This window comes from Neoarius graeffei, chromosome 19 (genome assembly GCF_027579695.1).
Source record: "Neoarius graeffei isolate fNeoGra1 chromosome 19, fNeoGra1.pri, whole genome shotgun sequence".
Taxonomy (NCBI): domain Eukaryota; kingdom Metazoa; phylum Chordata; class Actinopteri; order Siluriformes; family Ariidae; genus Neoarius; species Neoarius graeffei.
The window spans coordinates 39,344,479-39,367,029 of NC_083587.1; the positions used below are offsets into that span (position 1 = coordinate 39,344,479).

The 22,551-nt window shown below is 41.4% G+C and overlaps 1 protein-coding gene and 1 long non-coding RNA gene across 2 annotated transcripts; one reads left to right on the forward strand and one right to left on the reverse strand.

Moving 5' to 3' along the window:
- zfand1 (zinc finger, AN1-type domain 1) lies at nt 1-19,085 on the forward strand. Its single transcript, XM_060900057.1, has 8 exons — nt 1-60; nt 192-234; nt 392-431; nt 7,506-7,633; nt 10,577-10,668; nt 12,857-12,978; nt 14,340-14,495; nt 18,621-19,085. The coding sequence occupies exons 1-8, from the start codon at nt 6-8 to the stop codon at nt 18,795-18,797; spliced, it is 813 nt and encodes a 270-aa protein (XP_060756040.1). The 5' UTR covers nt 1-5; the 3' UTR covers nt 18,798-19,085.
- Nucleotides 19,086-19,846: 761 nt separating this feature from the next.
- On the reverse strand, nt 19,847-21,904 carry LOC132867926 (uncharacterized). Its single transcript, XR_009650788.1, has 2 exons — nt 21,290-21,904; nt 19,847-21,118 (listed from the first exon to the last, which is right to left on the reverse strand). It is a non-coding gene; the product is annotated as an uncharacterized LOC132867926 (long non-coding RNA).
- Nucleotides 21,905-22,551: the final 647 nt, after the last annotated feature.

Sequence of the window (22,551 nt, forward strand, 5' to 3'; positions counted from 1 at the left end):
GCAAAATGGCTGAATTGGATATTGGAAAGCACTGTCAGATTGAGTGTTGTAAGCAAAAAGGTTGGAACTGATATAAACGATTCTGTTGTGAATGATTCAGTATCAGTTAATAGCTAACTTTAGTTTCCTTTTGATAAAATAACATGATAACAAATGTGAAACTTAAATAACCTGAACTTCTTTCACTGCAGACTTCCTGCCGTTTGTATGTGAGAGCTGCTCTGGAGTGTTTTGGTGAGACATTCAGTACAACTTATGACTTTTATTAATATTTTTTAGTTTGCAGTTATTATCATGCCAACAGTATGAATCAGTATAAATGAGCAACTTTCTGATCTCAGCTATTAAAAATATAAAATTATGGGTCTACTGTTTGTTTATCACTTGCTAGTCTTGAACACAGAAGCAGAGCTTCACACTCCTGTCCAGAGGTAAGAATCTGAATGTCTCTCATTAGCTTTTTATTTTTTAATCTTCTGTTCAGGAATGTAATATTTTGAAATTTTGATAACCAGTCTGAAAATATAGCTAACATAAAATATTACATTATTGTTGTGCCTTTGTGCAAAAGTCTCTTGCACACCTGTGTGTGTGTGTGTGTAGAGACACGTGTGCGCACACACATTATTTATATATATCTCATCTCATCATCTCTAGCCGCTTTATCCTGTTCTACAGGGTCGCAGGCAAGCTGGAGCCTATCCCAGCTGACTACGGGTGAAAGGCGGGGTACACCCTGGACAAGTCGCCAGGTCATCACAGGGCTGACACATAGACACAGACAACCATTCACACTCACATTCACACCTACGGTCAATTTAGAGTCACCAGTTAACCTAACCTGCATGTCTTTGGACTGTGGGGGAAACCGGAGCACCCGGAGGAAACCCACGCGGACACGGGGAGAACATGCAAACTCCACACAGAAAGGCCCTCGCCGGCCACGGGGCTCGAACCCGGACCTTCTTGCTGTGAGGCGACAGCGCTAACCACTACACCATCGTGCTTATTTATTTATTTATTTATTTATTTATTTATTATGTGTATATATACAGAGAGAACGCTTTGAGCGGGTGGGTGGAGCACAGAAGTACGGCACACCAGAACTGAGTTTCCAAAACTCTTTATTTTTACACTTTTCAGTGTTCTCACAATCTCCCAGCCACACAGACACACGCACATACATCAGTCGTCTGGCTGGGGAGAGAGCTCCCTTCCTCTGCTGTCTCTCTCCTTATATAGGGCGCGGTCACTGGGGAAGACACACAAACACAGGTTAACTGACATCAGGTGCAGTGATTCTGCCACTTACCTTCCCTGACTCCGCCCTCCGGTCACAGACCGATGCTTGACCACGCCCCTGCTGCCACTATATATATATATATATATATATATATATATATATACACACACACACACAGAGATCTGGGGGAAAAAAACTAAGGGTCCACTGCAAAATTATCAGTTTCTCTGGTTTTACCATTTATAGGTATATGTTACCAAAAATGGCTTAAAAATAATGAAATGTTTCAACATTAAAAAAAACCCTATAAACAGCAATAAGCCCCAATAAATGAAAGAAAGTCAGTATTTGGTGTGAGACAACCCTTTGCTTTAAAAAAAAAAATAGTTGTCTCAGGTACAGTGAGTTTTTAGTTTTATAAGGAAATGAGCTGTAGGTTTTACTACAACGTTTGGACTCTAAAATGTTTTTTGTACCGACTCGATAATGTAGAAATCATAAAATAGAAATCAATAACAAAGTTTGTAGGAAAAAAATAGGGTGCTGAAGACTTTTGCACAAAAAAAGAGACCACTGTAGAATTATGTTTCTCTGGTTTTACTATTTATAGGTATGTGTTTGAGGAACATACATGTTTTTATTTTATTCCATAAACTACTGACAACGTTTCCCCCCAAATTCCACATAAAAATATTGTCACTCAAGAGTATTTAATTGCAGAAAATGACATCTGGTCAAAATAAGAAAAAAGATGGTGTTTTCAGACCTTGCAGAGAAATAATGTATAGAAATCAAGATCATATTCAGTTTTAAACACGATAATGTTTGAACTTAGGATGAGTTCAGAAATTAATATTTGAAGAACAACTTTATCACATGGACGCTTGTGAAATTCCTCTCTGCATTTAACCCATCTGAAGCAGTGAGCACACACATGGTGGAATAATCCTGACATTTAATCACAGCGTTCATGCGTCTCAGCACGCTCTCCACCAGTCTTTTGCTTTTGGTTCCAAGAGACATTCCTGAGTGTAAATCGATGATCTCTGACCTCCTTGAACTTTCCCATTGTGTGTGTTGGTCAATCCAGTGAGTTCTGGCAAATGAACCCTTTTTATGTTGGTACGCAGAAGCTACCAGCTCTAGTCAATCATGATCACTAACAAGAATTTGCCCTTTATACAGTGCCTTGCAAAAGTATTCATCCCCCTTGGTGTTTGTCCTGTTTTCCAGCATTACAAGCTGGAATTAAAATGGATTTTTGGAGGGTTAGCACCATTTGATTTACACAACATGCCTCCCACTTTAAAGGTGCAAATTGTTTTATTGTGACACAAACAGTAATTAAGATGAAAAAACAGAAATCTGGGGTGTGCATAAGTATTCACCCCCTTTCGTATGAAACCCCTAAATAAGCGCTGGTCCAACCAATTCACTTCATAAATCACATAATTAGTTGATTAAGATCCACCTGTGTGCAATCAAAGTGTCACATGATCTGTCACATGATGTCTGTATAAATCAACCTGTTCTGGAAGGACCCTGACTCTGCTACACTACTAAGCAAGCAACATGAAAACCAAGCAGCACTCCAAACAGGTCAGGGACAAAGTTGTGGAGAAGTATGGATCAGGGTTGGGTTATAAAAAATATCCCAAACTTTGAATATCACAGGAAGCACCATTAAATCCATTATAGCAAAATGGAAAGAATATGGCACCACTACAAACCTGACAAGAGAAGGCCGCCCACCAAAACTCACAGACCGGGCAAGGAGGGCATTAATCAGAGATGCAACAAAGATAACGCTGAAGGAGCTGCAAAGATCCACAGTGGAGAAGAGAGTATCTGTCCATAGGACCACTTTAAGCCATACACTCTGCAGAGTGGGGCTTTATGGAAGAGTGGCCAGAAAAAGCCATTGCTTAAAAAAAAATCACGTTTGGAGTGTGCCTAACAGCATGTGGCAGACTCCCCAAACACATGGAAGATAATTCTCTGGTCAAATGAGACAAAAATTTAACTTTTTGGCCATCATGGGAACTGCCAGGTGTGGTGTATCCCCTTGGTCTCATCCATCCACAAAACATTTTTCCAATAGCCTTATGGCTTGTCCATGTGATCTTTAGCAAACTGCAGATGAGCAGCAATGTTCTTTTTGGAGAGCAGTGGCTTTCTCCTTGCAACCCTGGCATGCACACCATTGTTGTTCAGTGTTCTCCTGATGGTGGACTCATGAATATTAACATTAGCCAATGTGAGAGAGGCCTTCAGTTGCTTAGAAGTTACCCTGGGGTCCTTTGTGACCTCGCCGACTATTACATGCCTTGCTCTTGGAGTGATCTTTGTTGTCAACCACTTGGTAACAATGGTCTTGAATTTCCTCCATTTGTACACAATCTGTCTGACTGTGGATTGGTGGAGTCCAAACTCTTTAGAGATGGTTTTGTAACCTTTTCCAGCCTGATGAGCATCAACAACGCTTTTCCTGAGGTCCTCAGAAATCCTCCTTTGTTCGTGCCATGATACACTTCCACTAATGTGTTGTGAAGATGAGACTTTGATAGATCCCTGTTCTTTTTTTTTTTTTAAAGATTTTTTTTTGGGCTTTTTGCACCTTTATTGGATAGGACAGTGTAGAGACAGGAAATGAGTGGGAGAGAGAGAGAGACGGGAAGGGATCGGGAAATGACCTCGGGCCGGAATCGAACCCAGGTCGCCCGCATTCATGGTATGGCGCCTTAACCACCTGAGCCACGACGCCCCCAAGATCCCTGTTCTTTAAATAAAACAGGGTGCCCACTCACACCTGATTGTCATCCCATTGATTGAAAACACCTGACTCCAATTTCACCTTCAAATTAACTGCTAATCCTAGAGGTTCACATACTTTTGCCACTCACAGATATGTAATATTGGATCATTTTCCTCAATAAATAAATGACCAAGTATAATATTTTTTGTCTAATTTGTTTAACTGGGTTCTCTTTATTTTTAGGACTTGTGTGGAAATCTGATGATGTTTTAGGTCATATTTATGCAGAAATATTGAACGTTCTAAAGGGTTCACAAACCTTCAAGCCCGGGCGATTGCTCTAAGACAACGAGGGAGGCTCAGCCTCCTCTAAAAATGACGAACATCGTGTAGGATGAATTGCGCTAGGTTTGTTATAGCCGACCTTATAACATTGCTATTTCAGATCCAGAATCATAGAAATATATGTGCTCAACCCAACTACAGTGCGAAACCATTCCGTTATAACTTTCCCCAGTTCGTCTAATGTGTGCGTGAGTTTTTCCCCCCTCGTGACAACGCGATGCAGCCCAGACTCAGTGGACTTCAATGGCATTTGGGAGCTATGCGCTTTCATTATCAAAATGCAAGACGATTATTGGACAAATACTGCGAAAACACCCGCCCACGGACTCCCAGCCTCACAGTGGGAGGGACATGGCAAAGCTTTCCGCGATGAGACTGGTGATTGGTGAAAGCGGCCGGATATTTTCTTTGATTGACAGCTCGTTTCAACTATAGACAGGCAGCGGTGACTCTCAGTTCAGTCCCATGCAGATTCGCAAGTGCTGTGGTGTATTGTAAGAGATCAGCTTACATTTCGATTTCATTCATTACATACGGTTTCTACCAGCTTTTTTAGTTTGTATATATTTTCATTGTAAATAAAGTGTAAATATAGTGTTGTCAAGTTTGCTATCTTAGTTCCAGAAATTTCGTTTGAGTGACTGAACTTGAACTTGAGGGGGCTAGTCAGCTAGCAAGAAAGCTGCGCACGGATGCCGAGCATTGCTGATTTAATTTTGGCAAAGCCATTTGCCAGTCTTCCTTTCGAGGAAAAAAATTAAAATTAAAGAGCAGGGTAGACCAATGCCTCAAATTGACTTGGTGAAAAAGGTAGGGAATAATACGTGACCCACATCAACAACAGTAAATAGGCTACTTTAGTAATATGTCATGGATGGACCAAAAATATAGACTCTCTTTAAAATGTTTATGCTGCATATATTATATTGGAATATGTATTTTTCTGGATATGAATTAAACACAGCTACAATTTGGAAAACATTTTTAAACAAAACACAGCCGAGAACATTTCACACTACAGACCTGGATTAAAAGTGAAGGTTATCAAAATTGTCAATAAAACATTTCTCAGTCAAAATAAGTAAAATATAGGGAAAGTGTCATTGAATGAAATGTGTGGCACCCAGCTCTATGTTTGGCTCCCCAAGGTCAGTGCTTGTGCCTATTCCAGAACACTCTGCTGTTACTGCTGAGGTTCCTGACAAAGAGCTGCTTTCAATAATGATCAATTTTTAAACAACATGCCACAATTTTAAAATATAAAATGTTAAAATATACCCCCCCAACACCACCATCATGTATATTGGACAGTAGGCTAATGGGCCAAAAGAACCTGTTATTTCACAGTTTGTGACCCTGCCAACAATCAGCCAGATCAGAGGCAAGAGTATGGGCAAAATTTGTGTTTTTTCTTTTAAAATCTGGAAATATCGTAACCGACCAGCCTACCCTGTTTGGAAGACTACCAGCCTCCACTGCCTTCAGGCACCACTGTATATACAGTATAAATTAAAGGAAACGAAAAGCTCAAATCCTCCAACTGTTTTTCTTTCTCTCCAATAAGAGTTACAGATAAATGTCTGTTAATGGTTAAGTACAGCCATATTAGATCCAATATCAATTTAGAAATATATTTTTCGATGGGAATGCATGGTATCCATGGTGAGGTGACTTTCCTGACCCTGAAACCCTATTCCCGTGTCAGTCTGATTATTTTGCTCTTTCAGCAGTCTTTTTTTTTTCAATTCTCTTTCAGAGATTAGCTATCTTTCAGTGCTGATTTTTGATATACCTCCGATATACCTCCCATCTACGATTCATATTTGAAGTTTAGTTTGCTGAGACATGAGCGTTTTGGACAACATGTTATCCCATGATAGGTTTTTGTTTCCTCTATATTTTTCAGAAGCGTCAGATGAGAATTCGTTAGTTCAATTGCTGTCTCGTTACTTTCTCTTGCGTCTGAACATTTTATTCCAGGGGTACATCACTACTTAAAGTGATTTATAGGGCAGCTTTGCACGGTTAGCCATTTGACGATCTCACAGTATATTAAGTGTTAATGGTCTTAAGGTGTTTATGGACTGTATGAGTTTTCAGCCCGAGCTTGCTGTTGCAAAAACGAACAAACATCATGTTGAAGAAGAAACTGAGATCAGCAGTTTTAGAACACAGTAATGTGATGTGATCGATGACTGACTAAATTAGTACCATTGCAACCACAGACAGTCTATGACAAAGTTTTGGCAGCATCAGAAACTTTTCGATTTAAACTCACAAAGTATGACTCTTATCTAAAAGTCACCAATATGAGGAAACTCGCAGAACAGTTACAAGTCTGGTACTCACAGTGGCGAAACATAAGCAAAACTAATGCTAATGGACATTAAAAAAAATCCTTATTACTTTAAGTTCCCTTCAAATAATGGATCTGTTTACATGACCCCATTTTCTGCACCAGCCCAGATCACACTGATTGATGACATAAGCAGAAGTAGTAATTTTATTTAATAGCAGGTCTGACATTAGAGGAACTTCATTTGATTGTCTGACATGGAAAATACATCACACAGTCTGTTATAAAGCAGTGTTTATTTTGGGATAACCTCATACAGTGGAATAAATAATAATCTTAAAAGTCCACCGAAATTGCACAGTATAACACTGTGATATCTGTGACTCCAAATTTCCTGTTCCGTTTCTGGTTAAATTCTTTGGTGGCACGGTGGTGTAGTGGTTAGCACTATTGCCTCACAGCAAGAAGGTTCTGGGTTCGACAGGGGTTTTTCTGTGTGGAGTTTGCATGTTTTCCCCGTGTCCGCGTGGGTTTCCTCCGGGTGCTCCGGTTTCCCCAACAGTCCAAAGACATGCAGGTTAGGCTAATTGGTGGCTCTAAATTGACCGTAGGTGCAAATGTGAGTGTGAATGGTTGTGTGTCTCTGTGTGTCAGCCTTGCGATGATCTGGCGACTTGTCCAGGGTGTACCCCGCCTCTCGCCCATAGTCGGCTGGGATAGGCTCCAGCTTGCACACGCCCCTGCACCGGATAAGCGGCTACAGATGATGGATGGATTAAATTTTTTTTATTTTTTACTGGAAAAAGAGCAACAATATTTTCCAACTTAACATGTTCATTATTTCTTAAATTTCTCTTTTTTCTGAGGTCCCACTGAAGAGGGATGTCTTGGAGCCAGGGGTTAGTACATCATATCCATGCGCATTTCAGGACTGTAAAGGCAGGGAGCTTCTACCTGTAATCTGTCAACATTGTCAAAAACATTTCTGTCTTGGGTACGTACATTTTTCGAGCTCCTTTTTGAATTCTTGATCGATATCGTAGTGTTTTCTGTCTTTCTTTCTTTGACTTGTGATGCTATCGGGGTAGACAAATTGCTAGTCTAGAAGAAGCAAGCAAGAGTCAAACAGCATTTTTATGTGCTCAGAATATTCGCCCCAAATTTTCTGACTTTCCGTATGCACACGCTCCATCAGAGACATCATCAGGAAAGGGATATGATTAAAGATAAAGTTGATTTTCCTCCCATAGGCAGCTCTCTGGTCTTCATGTTTTTGTTTATCCTTTTTAACAACAAATGCAGACTTGATAGGTGAAAGCCAGGGCTTAAACCGAGAGTAGACCTTCAGAGCTGTTAACTGTTTAAACAATTGGGGACACCTGGGCAACAACACACACTTGTCTGTTACATGCTCCAGTATTTTTGATTACTTGGAAAACTGGGTGGGTTCAAACAGAAGTTGTAAGTTGCCATGTTGTTCAACACATCTAGATATAAATATCAGGTAAGAAAACCTGATATTCTTTTCTTTCGTCTCAGGTCATCCTTTGATCTCAAACCTAAATGTTTTTAGTGTACAGCAAAAGCAAAATTAGCCTTGCCATTCCAATACTATCGCAGGGGACTATGGATGGAAGACTTGTATTGATATTGCATGTTTATTATTACCATGAATTTTTTTTTAAATGTAATTTTCCCTCCAAGCAGTCATTCCCCCATTGTAAAATGTGGTGGGCTGAGATATGTCCTGTCATGTACAGCCCTCCTCTAACTGTGGTTGTCTAAGAGGATTCATCATCATCCTGCGGCCTTGGCCGAGACGCCTTGTACGACAGTCCGCCACACTTCCCGGTCGCCCATTGCCGATGGAAGATCCTGGAGTGGGATTCCAGTGTCCCTAGAGATGGTTGCAGGGTAGGTCAGCTTGCGTGACCTCACAGGAAGCCGACTTGGGCTCCATAGCAGCAGGCGGGAGATCGCGTCTTCCTTGGCATGGAAACAGTGCCCAGCAAACTAGAGTCTCCTTTTCCTAACCTGAGTAGAGATTTGAGGCAGGCCCTTGTAGATCTCCTGTAGCGTGGAATGCGACGACCAGTGTATATTCTGGATACGGCATAGTAGGTTGGTATAATTGCCATCCAGATGCTGCTGTTGTTGCACTGTTAGGGTCCAGGTCTCAGCTCCGTAGATTAGAGTGGGCTCCACAACAGATTTAAAGAGGCGTAGTTTCAGGTTGTTATCCAGTTTCGAGCGCCAAATCTTGCCAAGGGAGTTGCACGCCTTCCAGGTCTTGAAATCCTTATATGAGTCCATTATGTGGGAGCCAAGGTACTTAAAATCATCCACGTGCTTTAGTTCTTTACCAGAGAGACAGGAAATGCTTGTGGTACCTGTGGTAGTAGAGATGGATTCCGTCTTGGCTTTGTTACAATAGAGACCTACTAGGGAGGCTGAAGTCTCGAGGGCTTGGAGAAGGGACTCCGCATCTCTAACGTTCCGAAATAATGGCTAGGTCATCTGCATAGTCGAGATCAGTAAGGTATTCGGCAGGGTGTCTGCGGCTTTTTCTTGTTTGTAGCTGAAGGCCTTTCTCAGGGTGCATGTCTAAGGATATCCGGAGGGCTATCATCAAGCACAATAATGAAGAGGAACGGAGCCAGTGTATCACCTTGTAGCACTCCAGCATGGATATCAAAGAATTCAGTCACTCCATCAGGTGTAATAACAGCGACTTTGGTGTAGAGTGCCCGGATCGCCTTCACGATGTGGTCAGGTATTCCATAGAGGGGAAGTATTTCAAACATGGTCTCTCTGCAGATGGAGTCGAAAGCTTTCTTGAAATCTACAAAACAGAAAACGACATCCATGTTGTACCTGTTCATCTCCTCAATTATTCTTCTGAGTGTCAGAATCTGGGTGATGGTAGATCTTCCTCTTCTGAAGCCATTCTGATTCATGCGAAGGAGCGGGTCCACCGGTGGTATAAGTCGGTTCAGAATGAGTTTGTTGTACATTTTTGCTGCTATTGGTATTAGCGAGATGCCTCTATAGAAGAACAGGTTTGTGAGATCTCCCTTCTTTGGAACAGGAATAATGCCGGATTCTAACCATTTCGAGGGTGGCGTCAGATCTGTGAAGATGTTATTACAGATATCCAGGAGTAAGCTATGGAATACTGGGTCCTTCCATAATACTGCTGGGATATTATCAAGGCCAGGGGACTTATTAATTTTAGTCGTCTCAACCACGGCAAGCAGCTCAGCCATCGTGAAAGGCTCAATTGAGATGTCCAAGTTATCAGCAACTTGTATTCGTGGGAGATTTTGAGTGTCAGGAGTGTTTACAGGACGCCCTAGAAGATTACGGAAGTGGGTTAGCCAGTTGTCCTTTATTTTCTCTGGAGATCCGCCCTTAATGGTGATAGAGGGTCTGCGTTTTCGGCCTGTAATGTCATTGATGGTTTTCCAGGCGGCGGCATGTAGGTTCGATGCATTTTCTTTTTCCAGCTGGGAGATTTTACCCTGGATAAGCTCGGTCTCAGCTTGGATATATGCATCATCAAGTTCTCTTTGGGCATCTGCTACGGCCGTTCCGGCGGCTTGTGTCGGATTTCCCTGGAGTGCCTTGGATCTTTGAAGGACAGTTTCCCGTGCCTTGATGACTTGTGGATGAGCGCTAAGATGGTTGGCTTTGGTTTTCTTCTTCCTTGTCCTTGGAAGGGTCTGAAGTGCAACCTCTTCGGCTGCAGTCATGATATTTAGGTACTGGGTATCAGTATCATCGTCAGGGTTCGCTAGCACCTTCTATAGCATAGGTGGAGGGTAGATCGGGGCTGGACGAAACGAGTCGCCAGTCTAAGAGGATTACAAGAAGACAGATTTTTAAAAAAAAAAGAAGAAAAAAAGGGATTTACACTGATATTTAATTTTCTCCTTAGTCATCGACATCAGGAAGACCATAAGTGTGAGAAGTTGGAGACGCCCACACCTCGAATGGTGGCAACACAGGAACTTGTGCAAAAAATAATAGGTTAGTCATAAGTTAATTTATATTCATATTAATCAGGGAGTCACCCAGTTAACCAAAGCTAATTATTAAAAAAAAAAAATCTCCCATGTCTTTGGTTTGGGTGTGTGTGAGATATATGCCAAAGACACGTGTGTGTGTGTATGTATACACACACGTATATAAAATGTGTGTTTTATAATAGGATTTTACTTTCCCACTTTTAGTAAAAGTAAATTGAATGACGTTGTTTGATTTAAAGCTAGACTGCCTTTCAAATTTTTCAAGTGTAGGTCATAAAAATAATTTTCCCCGACACCCAATTATTTTTGTTTTGTGGACCGAAAGCTACTGAATTCGAATCACAGACTTCCAATTTTATTATCTTTTTATTTTTTTTTTAAATAGAACAATTAATGAATTTAGGGCCATGTGGCCCTAAATTCTCTGCTATTTTTTTCCTGCTTCACCATGACCCAATTCAAGATACTACGTCATGCATCACGTGGTGGGCTTTCCCCGTCCGCGCAAGGCATTGTGGGATGCAAATTTTAAACAGGAGAGGAAAATGGAGGACGCGAGTGTGCGAATTAAACGTGAAAGACCGACTACAGTCATGGAAAGCGAGAAGAAAAGATATGTTGCGAAGGAAAGGAAACGCAGGACCAAACTAATAAATATCGGCGGTCAGCGAGCACCTCGGTGTGATCAGCTGTTCGTTTAGCAACAGACTGATTGTAACTGTCGGTGCACGGTTAAGGTAAACCTGTAGATGGCAGTAATGCAACACTGTGCATGCCAGCTGCCGTAAAACCCAAAAGATGAAGAAAAAGAAGACGAAGAAGAAGGTGGTAAACCTGCACATGCGCACACGGACTTCTTCTGTCTGCTTGACTGCGCGAATCGAACAATTTCATGCACATTATTTGCGAGGGAATCCCCTCAAATCAAATAACTTCCTCTTTAAATAAACATAGATCACAATGGCCAAATTTCAGAGGGAACTAAACTTCACGGATTTTATGAAATCGAAAGGCTGTCTAGTTTTAATACTGTCCAGATTTTTCATTTTTATCATTGACGTTGAAAATTGCTAATTATTTTGTCAGTAAATTCTCTTTTACTCTTGTCATTATGACCATTCCAGTTACTCTCACTTGGAAAACTGGAAATGGGTTTTCCAAGGTACAGTGTACAAATGAGTTCTGTTTGGGATCGTTCTTGTTTGTGCAGCGGATAAATGTAATTTTGTGTATAATCTCACAAATACCCCTTTTCCACCAAATCAGTTCCAGGGCTGGTTCGGGGCCGGTGCTGGTTCACAACTCATTCAACTTGTGAGCCAGCTGAGAACCAGTTTGCTTTTCCATAGTTCGGGGTGCTAAGGGGAGCCACGTCATTACATCACTGTATACGTCAGTTACGTCACTGCATTTGCATAAACCTTGGCGCAAACATCGAAGCAATAACAACACGGAGAAGAAGAAGCAGCAACAACAATAATAATGGATGACTTCGTGTTTGTACAGCTGCTGCTTCTGGCTTTACGGTGCTTCATTGGGATCAGAAAACGGCAGATCCGATATGTGTGTTGATCGACAGGTTTTGAGTGGACGGCGATTACGTTCTAGGAGACAGGTAATAACCTAATAATGTTTTGACTCTTACTTACACTGAATGTGAGATGGTTATGTTAGCCTTTGTTATGAGCTAACGTTAGCCGGTGTTATGTCAGCTTTGGCAGTCTTGCTATTGTTGTTAGTCTTAACAACTCCGCCCCAACGCTGACGTAAGTGGTTCTTTCCTCTGGCCCAGCAGAGAGTTGGTGCTAGCCTGGAACTGGTTTTTCTGGCCCCAGAGCCAGTTCTTTGTCAGTGGAAACAGAAAACCCGGTTCCAAACTAAGCACTGGCCCCGAACCAGCCCTGGAACTGCTTTGGTGGAAAAGGGGCAAAAGTGGAACATGTACATGTACAAAAAAAAAAAAAATGTTTTAAAGCAATAATAATAATAATAATAATACAGCCAAAGGATATTACTTTCTTCGAATTTAAATCCTTTTTTGGCTGTCAGCGTTGAAACTGAATCAAAATTAACTGAAAAAACTGTTCATGTATTTATTTCTTACATCCACAGAGGGGCAGTATAGCATTTTCTTCTTACACCTCAAGAAATGTTGAACCAATTTGAATAATTTCCAATTCATTTCTCAGAATCAAAGAAGAATGCACCAAGCAGTAAAAGCAGAAAAGGAGCGAAGAATAGTGCTACAGCTGCGAAAGTTGCCCTTATGAAGCTAAAGCTACATGCTACTGGAGATAAAGGACTGCCACAGGTATTTACACCAGGATGTTAAAGATTAACTTATTTAAAAAAAAAAAAAAAAAAGAGTTCTTATGCTTATATTTGGTTTTAAGTCTCCAGGCATCATATAAATGATCATCTGTAGACTTCTACAAAACATTCTTCAAGATATTGTCTTTTATCTCACACACTTTGTAACAGAGTTGAAGTTGTACGTTTTTCACATCACCCCATCACTGATTATTTTCCAAGAACAGCATGCTTTAGTTCTTACATATTATTTTGCCAGCTGTTATTTTAGCTGTAGTCCAGTCCAGTTAAATGAATTTGAACATCAAGGGCAGTTTGAGTCCTTAATTACAGAATCGGAATCCGATACAAATTATTTGTAATCTTGACATCACTTAACTATCAAACAAATTCACACCATTGGCATTGGTTATAAAAATATTCCTTTAAAGAACTTAATTTAGATTTCGAAATGGTCAAAACACTTGTAATTAAGTTGTTCCCTAGAAATTCACCTTGTATTTTTGACCATTACTATGGACAAGGTAACGGTCCTAAGAGCTACAGTGTCTTGCAAAAGTATTCATCCCCCTTGGTGTTTTGTCGCATTACAAGCTGGAATTAAAATGGATTTTTGGAGGGTTAGCACCGTTTGATTTACATAACATGCCTACCACTTTAAAAGTGAAAATTGTTGTTTTATTGTGACACAAACAATAATTTAAGATGGAAAAACAGAAATATGGAGTGTGCATAGGTATTCAAACCCCCCCCAAAAAAGTCAATACTTCGTAGAGCCACCTTTTGCTGCAATTACAGCTGCAAGTCTCTTGGGTTATGTCTCTATTACCGTAGCTTAGCACATCTAGCCACTGGGATTTTTGCCCATTCCTCAAGGCAAAACTGCTCCAACTCCTTCAAGTTAGATGGGTTGTGTTGGTGTACAGCAATCTTCAAGTTATGCCACAGATTCTCAATTGGATTGAGGTCTGGGCTTTGACTAGGCCATTCCAAGATATTTAAATGTTTCCTTTAAACCACTCCAGTGTAGCTTTAGCAGTCTGTTTAGGGTCATTGTCCTGCTAGACCGTGAACTTTCATCCCAGTCTCAAACCTCTGGCCGACTCAAACAGGTTTTCCTCCAGAATTGCCCTGTATTTAGTGCCATCCATCTTTCCTTCAGTCCTGACCAGCTTTCCTGTCCCTGCAGATGATAAACATCCCTTTAAAGCGGTAGGCATGTTGTGTAAATCAAATGGTGCGAACCCCCTAACAATCCATTTTAATTTCAGCTTGTAATGCGACAAAACAGGACAAACACCAAGGGGGATGAATACTTTTGCAAGACACTGTGTATATATATATATATATATATCTCTCCAGACAGAGCGGACGCATTTCCAGGTGTTTCTACCAAAAGATCGGAACGCATCCAGCCTGCCCATGTTCTTTAGCTCCAAGTGGAGTGTGGGTAAAGTGGTCGATTTTGCAGCAGCTCAGGCCAGCCTAAAGAACAACAACAACGTGCTCACAGCCAAGGTAAACCAACATTGCTTCAAATTGCAAAAGTTTTACTTCATCAGCTTTTGGAAACGCTTCACTTCAACCCTGCGTTATGACACAGACGTATCCTTGTCTTAAGCTTTAATAACAGTTAATATTTGGCAATATGAGTTGTTACCATTATTCACGATTTTCATGATAGGTGTCTTAATCAGAGGTGGACAGTAACAAAGTACATTTACTTGAGTATCTGTACTTTACTTGAGTTTTTTTTTTTTTTTGGAAACTTATGACGAACTTCACTACATTTGAAAGGTAAATATCGTACTTTTCACTCCTACATTTCTATCAAGGTCCTCGTTACCCGTTACTGTGAAGCAGCTTAGAAAGTGGATGTTTTTTTTTTTTTTCTTTTCCTTTCTTGTGATTGTTTTTCGCAGGTGACAGAGACAGCCGATCAGTAATCACTAGGGTCACGTTGCATTCACAGACTGTATAAAATCAATGATTTCTCTGCAGCATTATTTAAACACGATCAATTGATGGCAGAATGGAAGGAGGCGGTACTTCTGGGGAATGCACGCGCCCATGTTTCAGTTTTCTGTACGGATTAAAGATTCATTTCGTTTTAAATGTTTGCTTTGTTTGCCTAAAACGAACCACATCACAGCTTACAAAAACTCGACGTCCAACCTGCGGAAGCATATTGAGGTATGTAAACGTTTTATTCCAAGAGAAAGCTTGCAACGAAGTTGTGCTTTTAAAGCTAGCAATAACGTTGCAATAGCTATGCAATCTGGTTAGTCAAACGACTTTCTATGGATTTGCCCCCCAAGTTGCCATCACCTTGTCCACGGCGAACGTTAACACATAGCTAGTTAACTTGCTAACTGTTAGTTAGCATGTAAAAACAGAGTTATGCTAACATGAATAACGTTAACTTATCTGAAGTCCTTTCAGAAATGTTTTAGCATAATCTTGCCAAATAAACAGAATGTAGAAATCTTTCTTTTCTAATAGCGTTAGCTACCCAATATGATTTTGAGTTTGAAAAGAGTTTGCTAGCATGTCAGGTGGAGTTTCACTGACTAGCTAGCTTAACGTTAAACCATCATGATGGCACAGCATGCGTTCATTTTGTAAATCCAGTCGGTTGCTTCAGAGGCATTCGGTATTGTAAGTGTTGTGGCAATAATACAACGACGCATTGACAGAAAATGTACTTTTAATACTTAAGTATTTTTAAAAGCAAGTACTTTAACTTAAGTAAAAATTTGACTGGACAACTTTCACTTGTATCGGAGTAACATTTGACCAGTGGGATCTGTACTTTGACTTCATTACTTAAGTTGGGTACTTTGTCTACCTCTGGGCTTAATGTTTGTCAAGACATCTTGTATCATATGCATGTTTTTTTGGCCAAGTGTGCTCTTTTGTGTATGGCTTAAGACAGATGGTATTTCACATTCTCTCTGACAACAGCAATAACACTTTATGATCTTAGAATTTAGTTCTATGCTTAGTAATAACTAATTGTGTGATAAACAAATTTTATAATGCATTCACCAGCCACTTGAGTGTATTGAGGTATTTCACTCACGTGACCAAGTCATGTGATGCTGCCATTTTGGACGGCACGGCTCGAATCAGTTTGAATGCGAGGAAGGCGACAAACGAAAAACAAAAGAAAAAGGAGCGAGATGCAGAAAACACCTTCACTATCCAGTGATGTAGGGCGAGCAGAGAGAGAGGCATTTGCAAAAATTGAGGTTAGCAGGCTTAGAGAACGATGTTTACCTGCTTCCACCAGGATTGTTCACTGACGTACGGAAGTACACGAAGCCCTCGTCTTTACCTGACTTCGGCCCACATGATCTGTATACCTATGTCGTTAAAAACCCATCGCCATACACAGGTATTGATCTGAAAGCGTATAAGAGTTTGGATGCCTACAAATATTTTGTGTCAGGCTGGGTAACATGCCTACATCAGCGGGTCGTCCCTGGAGCCGGTGGTCGCCATCTTATTACAGCTAAGGTTTGTTCACATTTTCATTTACTTTCGGTCCTCAGGATAAACAAAATGTTATTAAATGTCATTGAAATAACTTCTTAGTCTGTTGAGACATGGCCCGTTATAAATTTGCTGTTACCAGGCAATGACTAAGAACTGTATTATTAGGGTCGGTGTCTGTGTTGTAGCAGTGTACTAGCAACTAGCTGTTAGCACTAGCTAATGTCAACAACATAGTAGCTGGTATGTTACTGTAGCAATGTTTACGTTCAGTCATTTGGATGGCTGTTAAAACCTTTCAGTCTCAAGTTTTTCCTTTACTGTATTTACTAGTTTACTGAGCTAGCGCGCTCTCCGGCCAGGCCGGGAGCCATCGCGCGCTCTCCGGCCGAGCCGCGAGCCATCGCGCGCTCTCCGGCCGAGCCGCGAGCCATCGCGCGCTCTCCGGCCGAGCCGCGAGCCATCGCGCGCTCTCCGGCCGAGCCGCGAGCCATCGCGCGCTCTCCGGCCGAGCCGCGAGCCATCGCGCGCTCTCCGGCCGAGCCGCGAGCCATCGCGCGCTCTCCGGCCGAGTCGGGAGCCATCGCGCGCTCTCCGGCCAGGCCGGGAGCCATCGCGCGCTAGCTCAGTAAACTATTAAATCCAGTAAAGGAAAAACTTGAGACTGAAAGGTTTTAACAGTCATCCAAATGACTGAACGTAAATATTGCTACAGTAACATACTAGCTACTATGTTGACATTAGCTAGCTTGCCGTCCAAAATGGTGGACACCGGGGCGTCACGTGACCCTGTGACGTCAGGTGAAATACCTCAATACCTACTCACTCGTACAGTTATCCAGGAGCCAAGCACTGAATAAGGTGATGTTTTTCCAATCTTTAACTGCCCAGTTTTAGTGAGCCTGTGCCCACTGCTGCCTCAGATTCCTGTCTTTGGCTAGGATTGTGACCCAATGTGGTCTTCTGCTCTTTTAGACCTTCTACCTCAAGGTTTGGTGTGTTGTCCATTCTGAGATCTATATATCACATATCACAAATTTCACCAGTTAATGAGTCATGCCATTAATGAGTCATGTGCCAGTCATGGCGTTAAAAGGGGACTGCTTATGTAGCATTGCAATGAATTTGTACCTGAACTACCTGAATTTAGTTCCAGTCTGGAGCAGTCACACCACAACTACGTATAATCCCCACTATAATATCGCTTTGTGTTGCCACTCTGGTAAATAAATGCATGCAACTTAGAAATAGTCGTGGAAGTTTTTTCCAAGTAGTAGCACATTATTCCGGGTCGTACTGGACAGCTTGGACTTCAAAACAACCCATGCACATACTCCAGTCATTGACAAAATACAGATAGGTCATGGACTATGGAAATATAATAAAAAAGGATGTAAAATACAGCGTGGTTACGGATTTTAGCATCATGGATGCTAATAATTTACGGAGTGGTCATGGATGTTTCAGTATATTACAGCAGATTGGCCACCGATTTCATACAGATGATGCATCACGGATAAAAAAAAATTAAGAAGTCTAAAACAGTTAAATGTTTGAACTGCCAAAGTTCATAATTAAAATATCTTCCCTGTATTTATATGTTTACTTTATTAATTTACTATAGATACGTCACAGAAAATATCACACATCCGTGAATAAAGGATCCGTGCTTTGTATTATAGCTTTTATATTCCGTGAATCTGTATTCTGTGACTTCATGATGCAACAAGGATGTAGAAAGATGCCCAGAAAAAATGGCACACGCTCAGACAACGTCACATGTGAACAATTACCTGATTGGTCAGATGTTTTATCGGATCAGGTCCAGGCCTGGAAAAATTGCTCCAGAAGCAAACACACCAATACCGATAAACCCAGACCTGGGCTTTAGGTATCGTTATCGGTCTGGTGTGATCACCAACCACACAAACTGCAGGGGACCCATTTATTTATAGTTCTTGTTAGTTATCTGTACTGTGGGACCAGGCTGTAAAAACTCCTTCATTTATATTGGATTTTTTTTACACTCAGTCACAATAAAAATATGTATTAAAAAAAACAGAAAATGAATTACAAATTTTAAATAATTTGTTTAGGTCATAAAAGAAAATGTAATTTCACCATCTCTGTAATGTGGTGTTCCTACAGAAACTGCGCTTGTGCCATCCTGAAACCGGGGAGGCCTTTAAAATGGATGTGTGTCTCCAGTCGCTGCTGTCACTCTCCGATTCTCCTCTCTATAATGGAGGCAAAGTGATCTTGGAGTATCTGGATAATGAGAGCTCTGGAGTTGAAGACGTCACAGCCTACATTCCTTCCTCTTGATTTAAAAATGCTAACATAGAATTAATGCTGTAAGAATTTGGATTCAAGATCAGATACGAACTCCTTCTGCTCCATGTTAACATTTCGAGGTCAGCAGCCAGACTCCAGTGCTGATGTCGGAGAAAACTGAGATTAGTGTGATTTTTTTTTTTTTAAGATTATGTAAGCAATTATTGGATGATTTCGAGTTCATGCTCAATTCTGGCCACAAACACTGTTTGCTCTACTTGTCTTATTACATCTGTATATAACCTGGTAGCTGGTCTAATAAAAGTTGTCTGTGGTTAATTTGTGTAATCTCACACTGAAAATATGAGCTATCTCACCTATCTCACCTTTCTCATTATCTCTAGCCGCTTTATCCTTCTACAGGGTCGCAGGCAAGCTGGAGCCTATCCCAGCTGACTACGGGCGAAAGGCGGGGTACACCCTGGACAAGTCGCCAGGTCATCACAGGGCTGACACATAGACACAGACAACCATTCACACTCACATTCACACCTACGGTCAATTTAGAGTCACCAGTTAACCTAACCTGCATGTCTTTGGACTGTGGGGGAAACCGGAGCACCCGGAGGAAACCCACGCGGACACGGGGAGAACATGCAAACTCCGCACAGAAAGGCCCTCGCCGGCCACGGGGCTCGAACCCGGACCTTCTTGCTGTGAGGCGACAGCGCTAACCACTACACCACCGTGCCGCCCATCTCACCTTTCGTTGAAGTAATTTAAACTGATAGAAGACGGTCCTCACTTAAGCCCAAGTTTAACATTAAACCCAAATCCCCAGATCCATTGAGACAGGTGAGCTGGATAACCAGGATGAAGTAATATTCATCATTTCATTTTATTTTGATAAGTGATTCCTGGTGAAGTTGTATTTTTTTTTTTTATTTGTCATTTCAACTATATACAGTGGTGCTTGAAAGTTTGTGAACCCTTTAGAATTTTCTATATTTCTGCATAAATATGACCTAAACCAACAACAGATTTTCACACAAGTCCTAAAAGTAGATAAAGAGAACCCAGTTAAACAAAGGAGGCAAAAATATTATACTTGGTCATTTATTTATTGAGGAAAATGATCCAGTATTACATATGTGAGTGGCAAAAGTATGTGAACCTTTGCTTTCAGTATCTGGTGTGACCCCCTTGTGCAGCAATAACTGCAACTAAACATTTGCGGTAACTGTTGATCAGTCCTGCACACCGGCTTGGAGGAATTTTAGCCCATTCCTCTGTACAGAACAGCTTCAACTCTGGGATGCTGGTGGATTTTCTCACATGAACTCAGCGCTCGAAACTAACGGTGTCCCGACGTCCCGGGGACCATAAAAAATGTCATCGGGACACAAAATTATCATATCTGGGACAATCCCGGGACAATGGAAAAAAATAGATCTAGAAAAAAAGTTCTACATTAATATTATTTACAAAGCCGTAACACATACGTAGACATTCACCTAATTTGTCAATTTTAATTTTAAAACGTTAACAGCGAAAAATACATCAAATCAAATCAAATCAAGTTTATTTGTACAGCGCTTTTAACAATAAACATTGTCGCAAAGCAGCTTTACAGAATTTGAACGACTTAAAACATGAGCTAATTTTATCCCTAATCTATCCCCAATGAGCAAGCCTGTGGCGACGGTGGCAAGGAAAAACTCCCTCAGACGACATGAGGAAGAAACCTCGAGAGGAACCAGACTCAAAAGGGAACCCATCCTCATTTGGGCAACAACAGACAGCCTGACTATAATATTAACAGTTTTAACAGGTATAACCCTCAACTGTCCTCATGGGGCCGTCCTTCACAGGAGTGGGGCGATAAAACTCCGACCAGACACAGCGCACCAGGATGGATCAAGCAGGTCCGAGGGGCAGAAGAGGCCAGCATCTCAATCCCAGGATCAACATGTAACTCAGAGGGACAGATGGGGGGGGGGGGGGGGGAGGGGGGAGAAAGAGAGAGAGAGAGAGAGAAAGAAAACACGTTGTTAGGTATGCCCTAAAAATGACAAGTATTAAATCTGTGTGGTAGGCTCGCAGAGACGAGAGTCTTTACATCAGGCATAACACACAATGGCATGTTAATATGGTAAAAAATATATCATGACCTGCTCTGGCTGGATGCTTGATTGGGTGATGGGAGCACACTCCTCAGCAATGATGAGATGCAGATGGGACCCTTAGGCCTGGCCAAGACAATTCAGTTACATTTCACCGGGTCTGGGACATGCGACAGAATGTCTGACGGCCGATTCCCTGCAGGCTACGATAGCCAGTCGAGGTCTCCACCGTCTCCACCAAAAGATTTCCTGTTGACTCCATGTAACTCAGAGGGACAGATTTGGGGTGGGGGTGGGGGGGGGAGAGAAAGAAAACACAGGTGGTTAGGTATGCCCAATGTCACCTGAATAAGTAGGAACAGTATACATATTGCACCGAGTACAAGCAGGGAATACATAGTAGCTACACTTTCGATGCACCTGCATCCGTAGGCTACAGAGCAGCGCATTCTGTTCTAGAATCTTCGGCCGGTGTCCGCATTATATGGACTTGGAATGGAATCGCTACCGCACACGCTGCGCCGACTCTTGCCAGAACAAAAATGCTGAAGTGGTTGAAGCGGACCGACCGCGGGGAAGAAACTGAAAGCCCAGCCATAACGTCTCCGGGACCTTCAGGATCCAAAGTGTCCTCGCCTGGTCTGCAGGCAACGCTAGCAACTGAATGAACTGAATGAACACTGTTAGACACGTTATAAAATACAACAGGAATGATGTGGATGATATTGACGGAAGATACCGTTCAACAGAATAAGTGAGTTTTCTTGGTGTCTTTCTAGTTCACAAAGTTTAGTCAGTCAGCAGCACAACTAGGCTCGGACCTGCACTATGTTGATGTTGCTAACATTTGCACCCGGCAGCGAAAGTTCATAAAATGGATAACGGAAAGTTCATAAAAATGGATAACGGAAAGTTCATAAAAATGGATAACGGTAATGGATAACGGAAAGTTCATAAAAATGGATAACGGTAATGGTGAAAATTATAAGTTGGCCTTATAAGTGCCAACAGATATTCAAGGTATAAGTAGATGAAATGAACATAAAAGGGGTCTTATTTTCAACTAAAGTGTACTGCAGATGTAGGGAGTTGAAACATTTTCTGAATGAGCTAGTTGGCCCCTTTAAATAAACGGGTATCTATTCATACAGTGAGATCGCCAAAGTTTAATAAACTGAAAATGCAATAACTGTAATTTTGAAGTAGATGATGTATTGGACATGTGTCACTTGTGTCTTGTGACTTATTGTAAAAATGATATAAAGGGTTCAAAATCGCATAGTTACAAATATAATAGTAACTTCATATGATAATATTAACCACTGGTTATTTCAGAGAGGAAAAAAATGGGGACACTATTGCTTCCATTCGGGACAATACAACACAGAATTCGGGACCACTGGGGGACACAAAGAAAAAAAGTTAATTTCGAGCCCTGCATGAACTGCTCGTTGCAGGTCCTTCCACAACATTTCGATTGGATTAAGGTCAGGACTTTGACTTGGCCATTCCAAAACATTAACTTTATTCTTCTTTAACCATTCTTTGGTAGAACGACTTGTGTGCTTAGGGTTGTCTTGCTGCATGACCCACCTTCTCTTGAGTTTCAGTTCATGGACAGATGTCCTGACATATTCCTTGAGAATTTGCTTGTATAATTCAGCAAATTATCCTAACCTGCA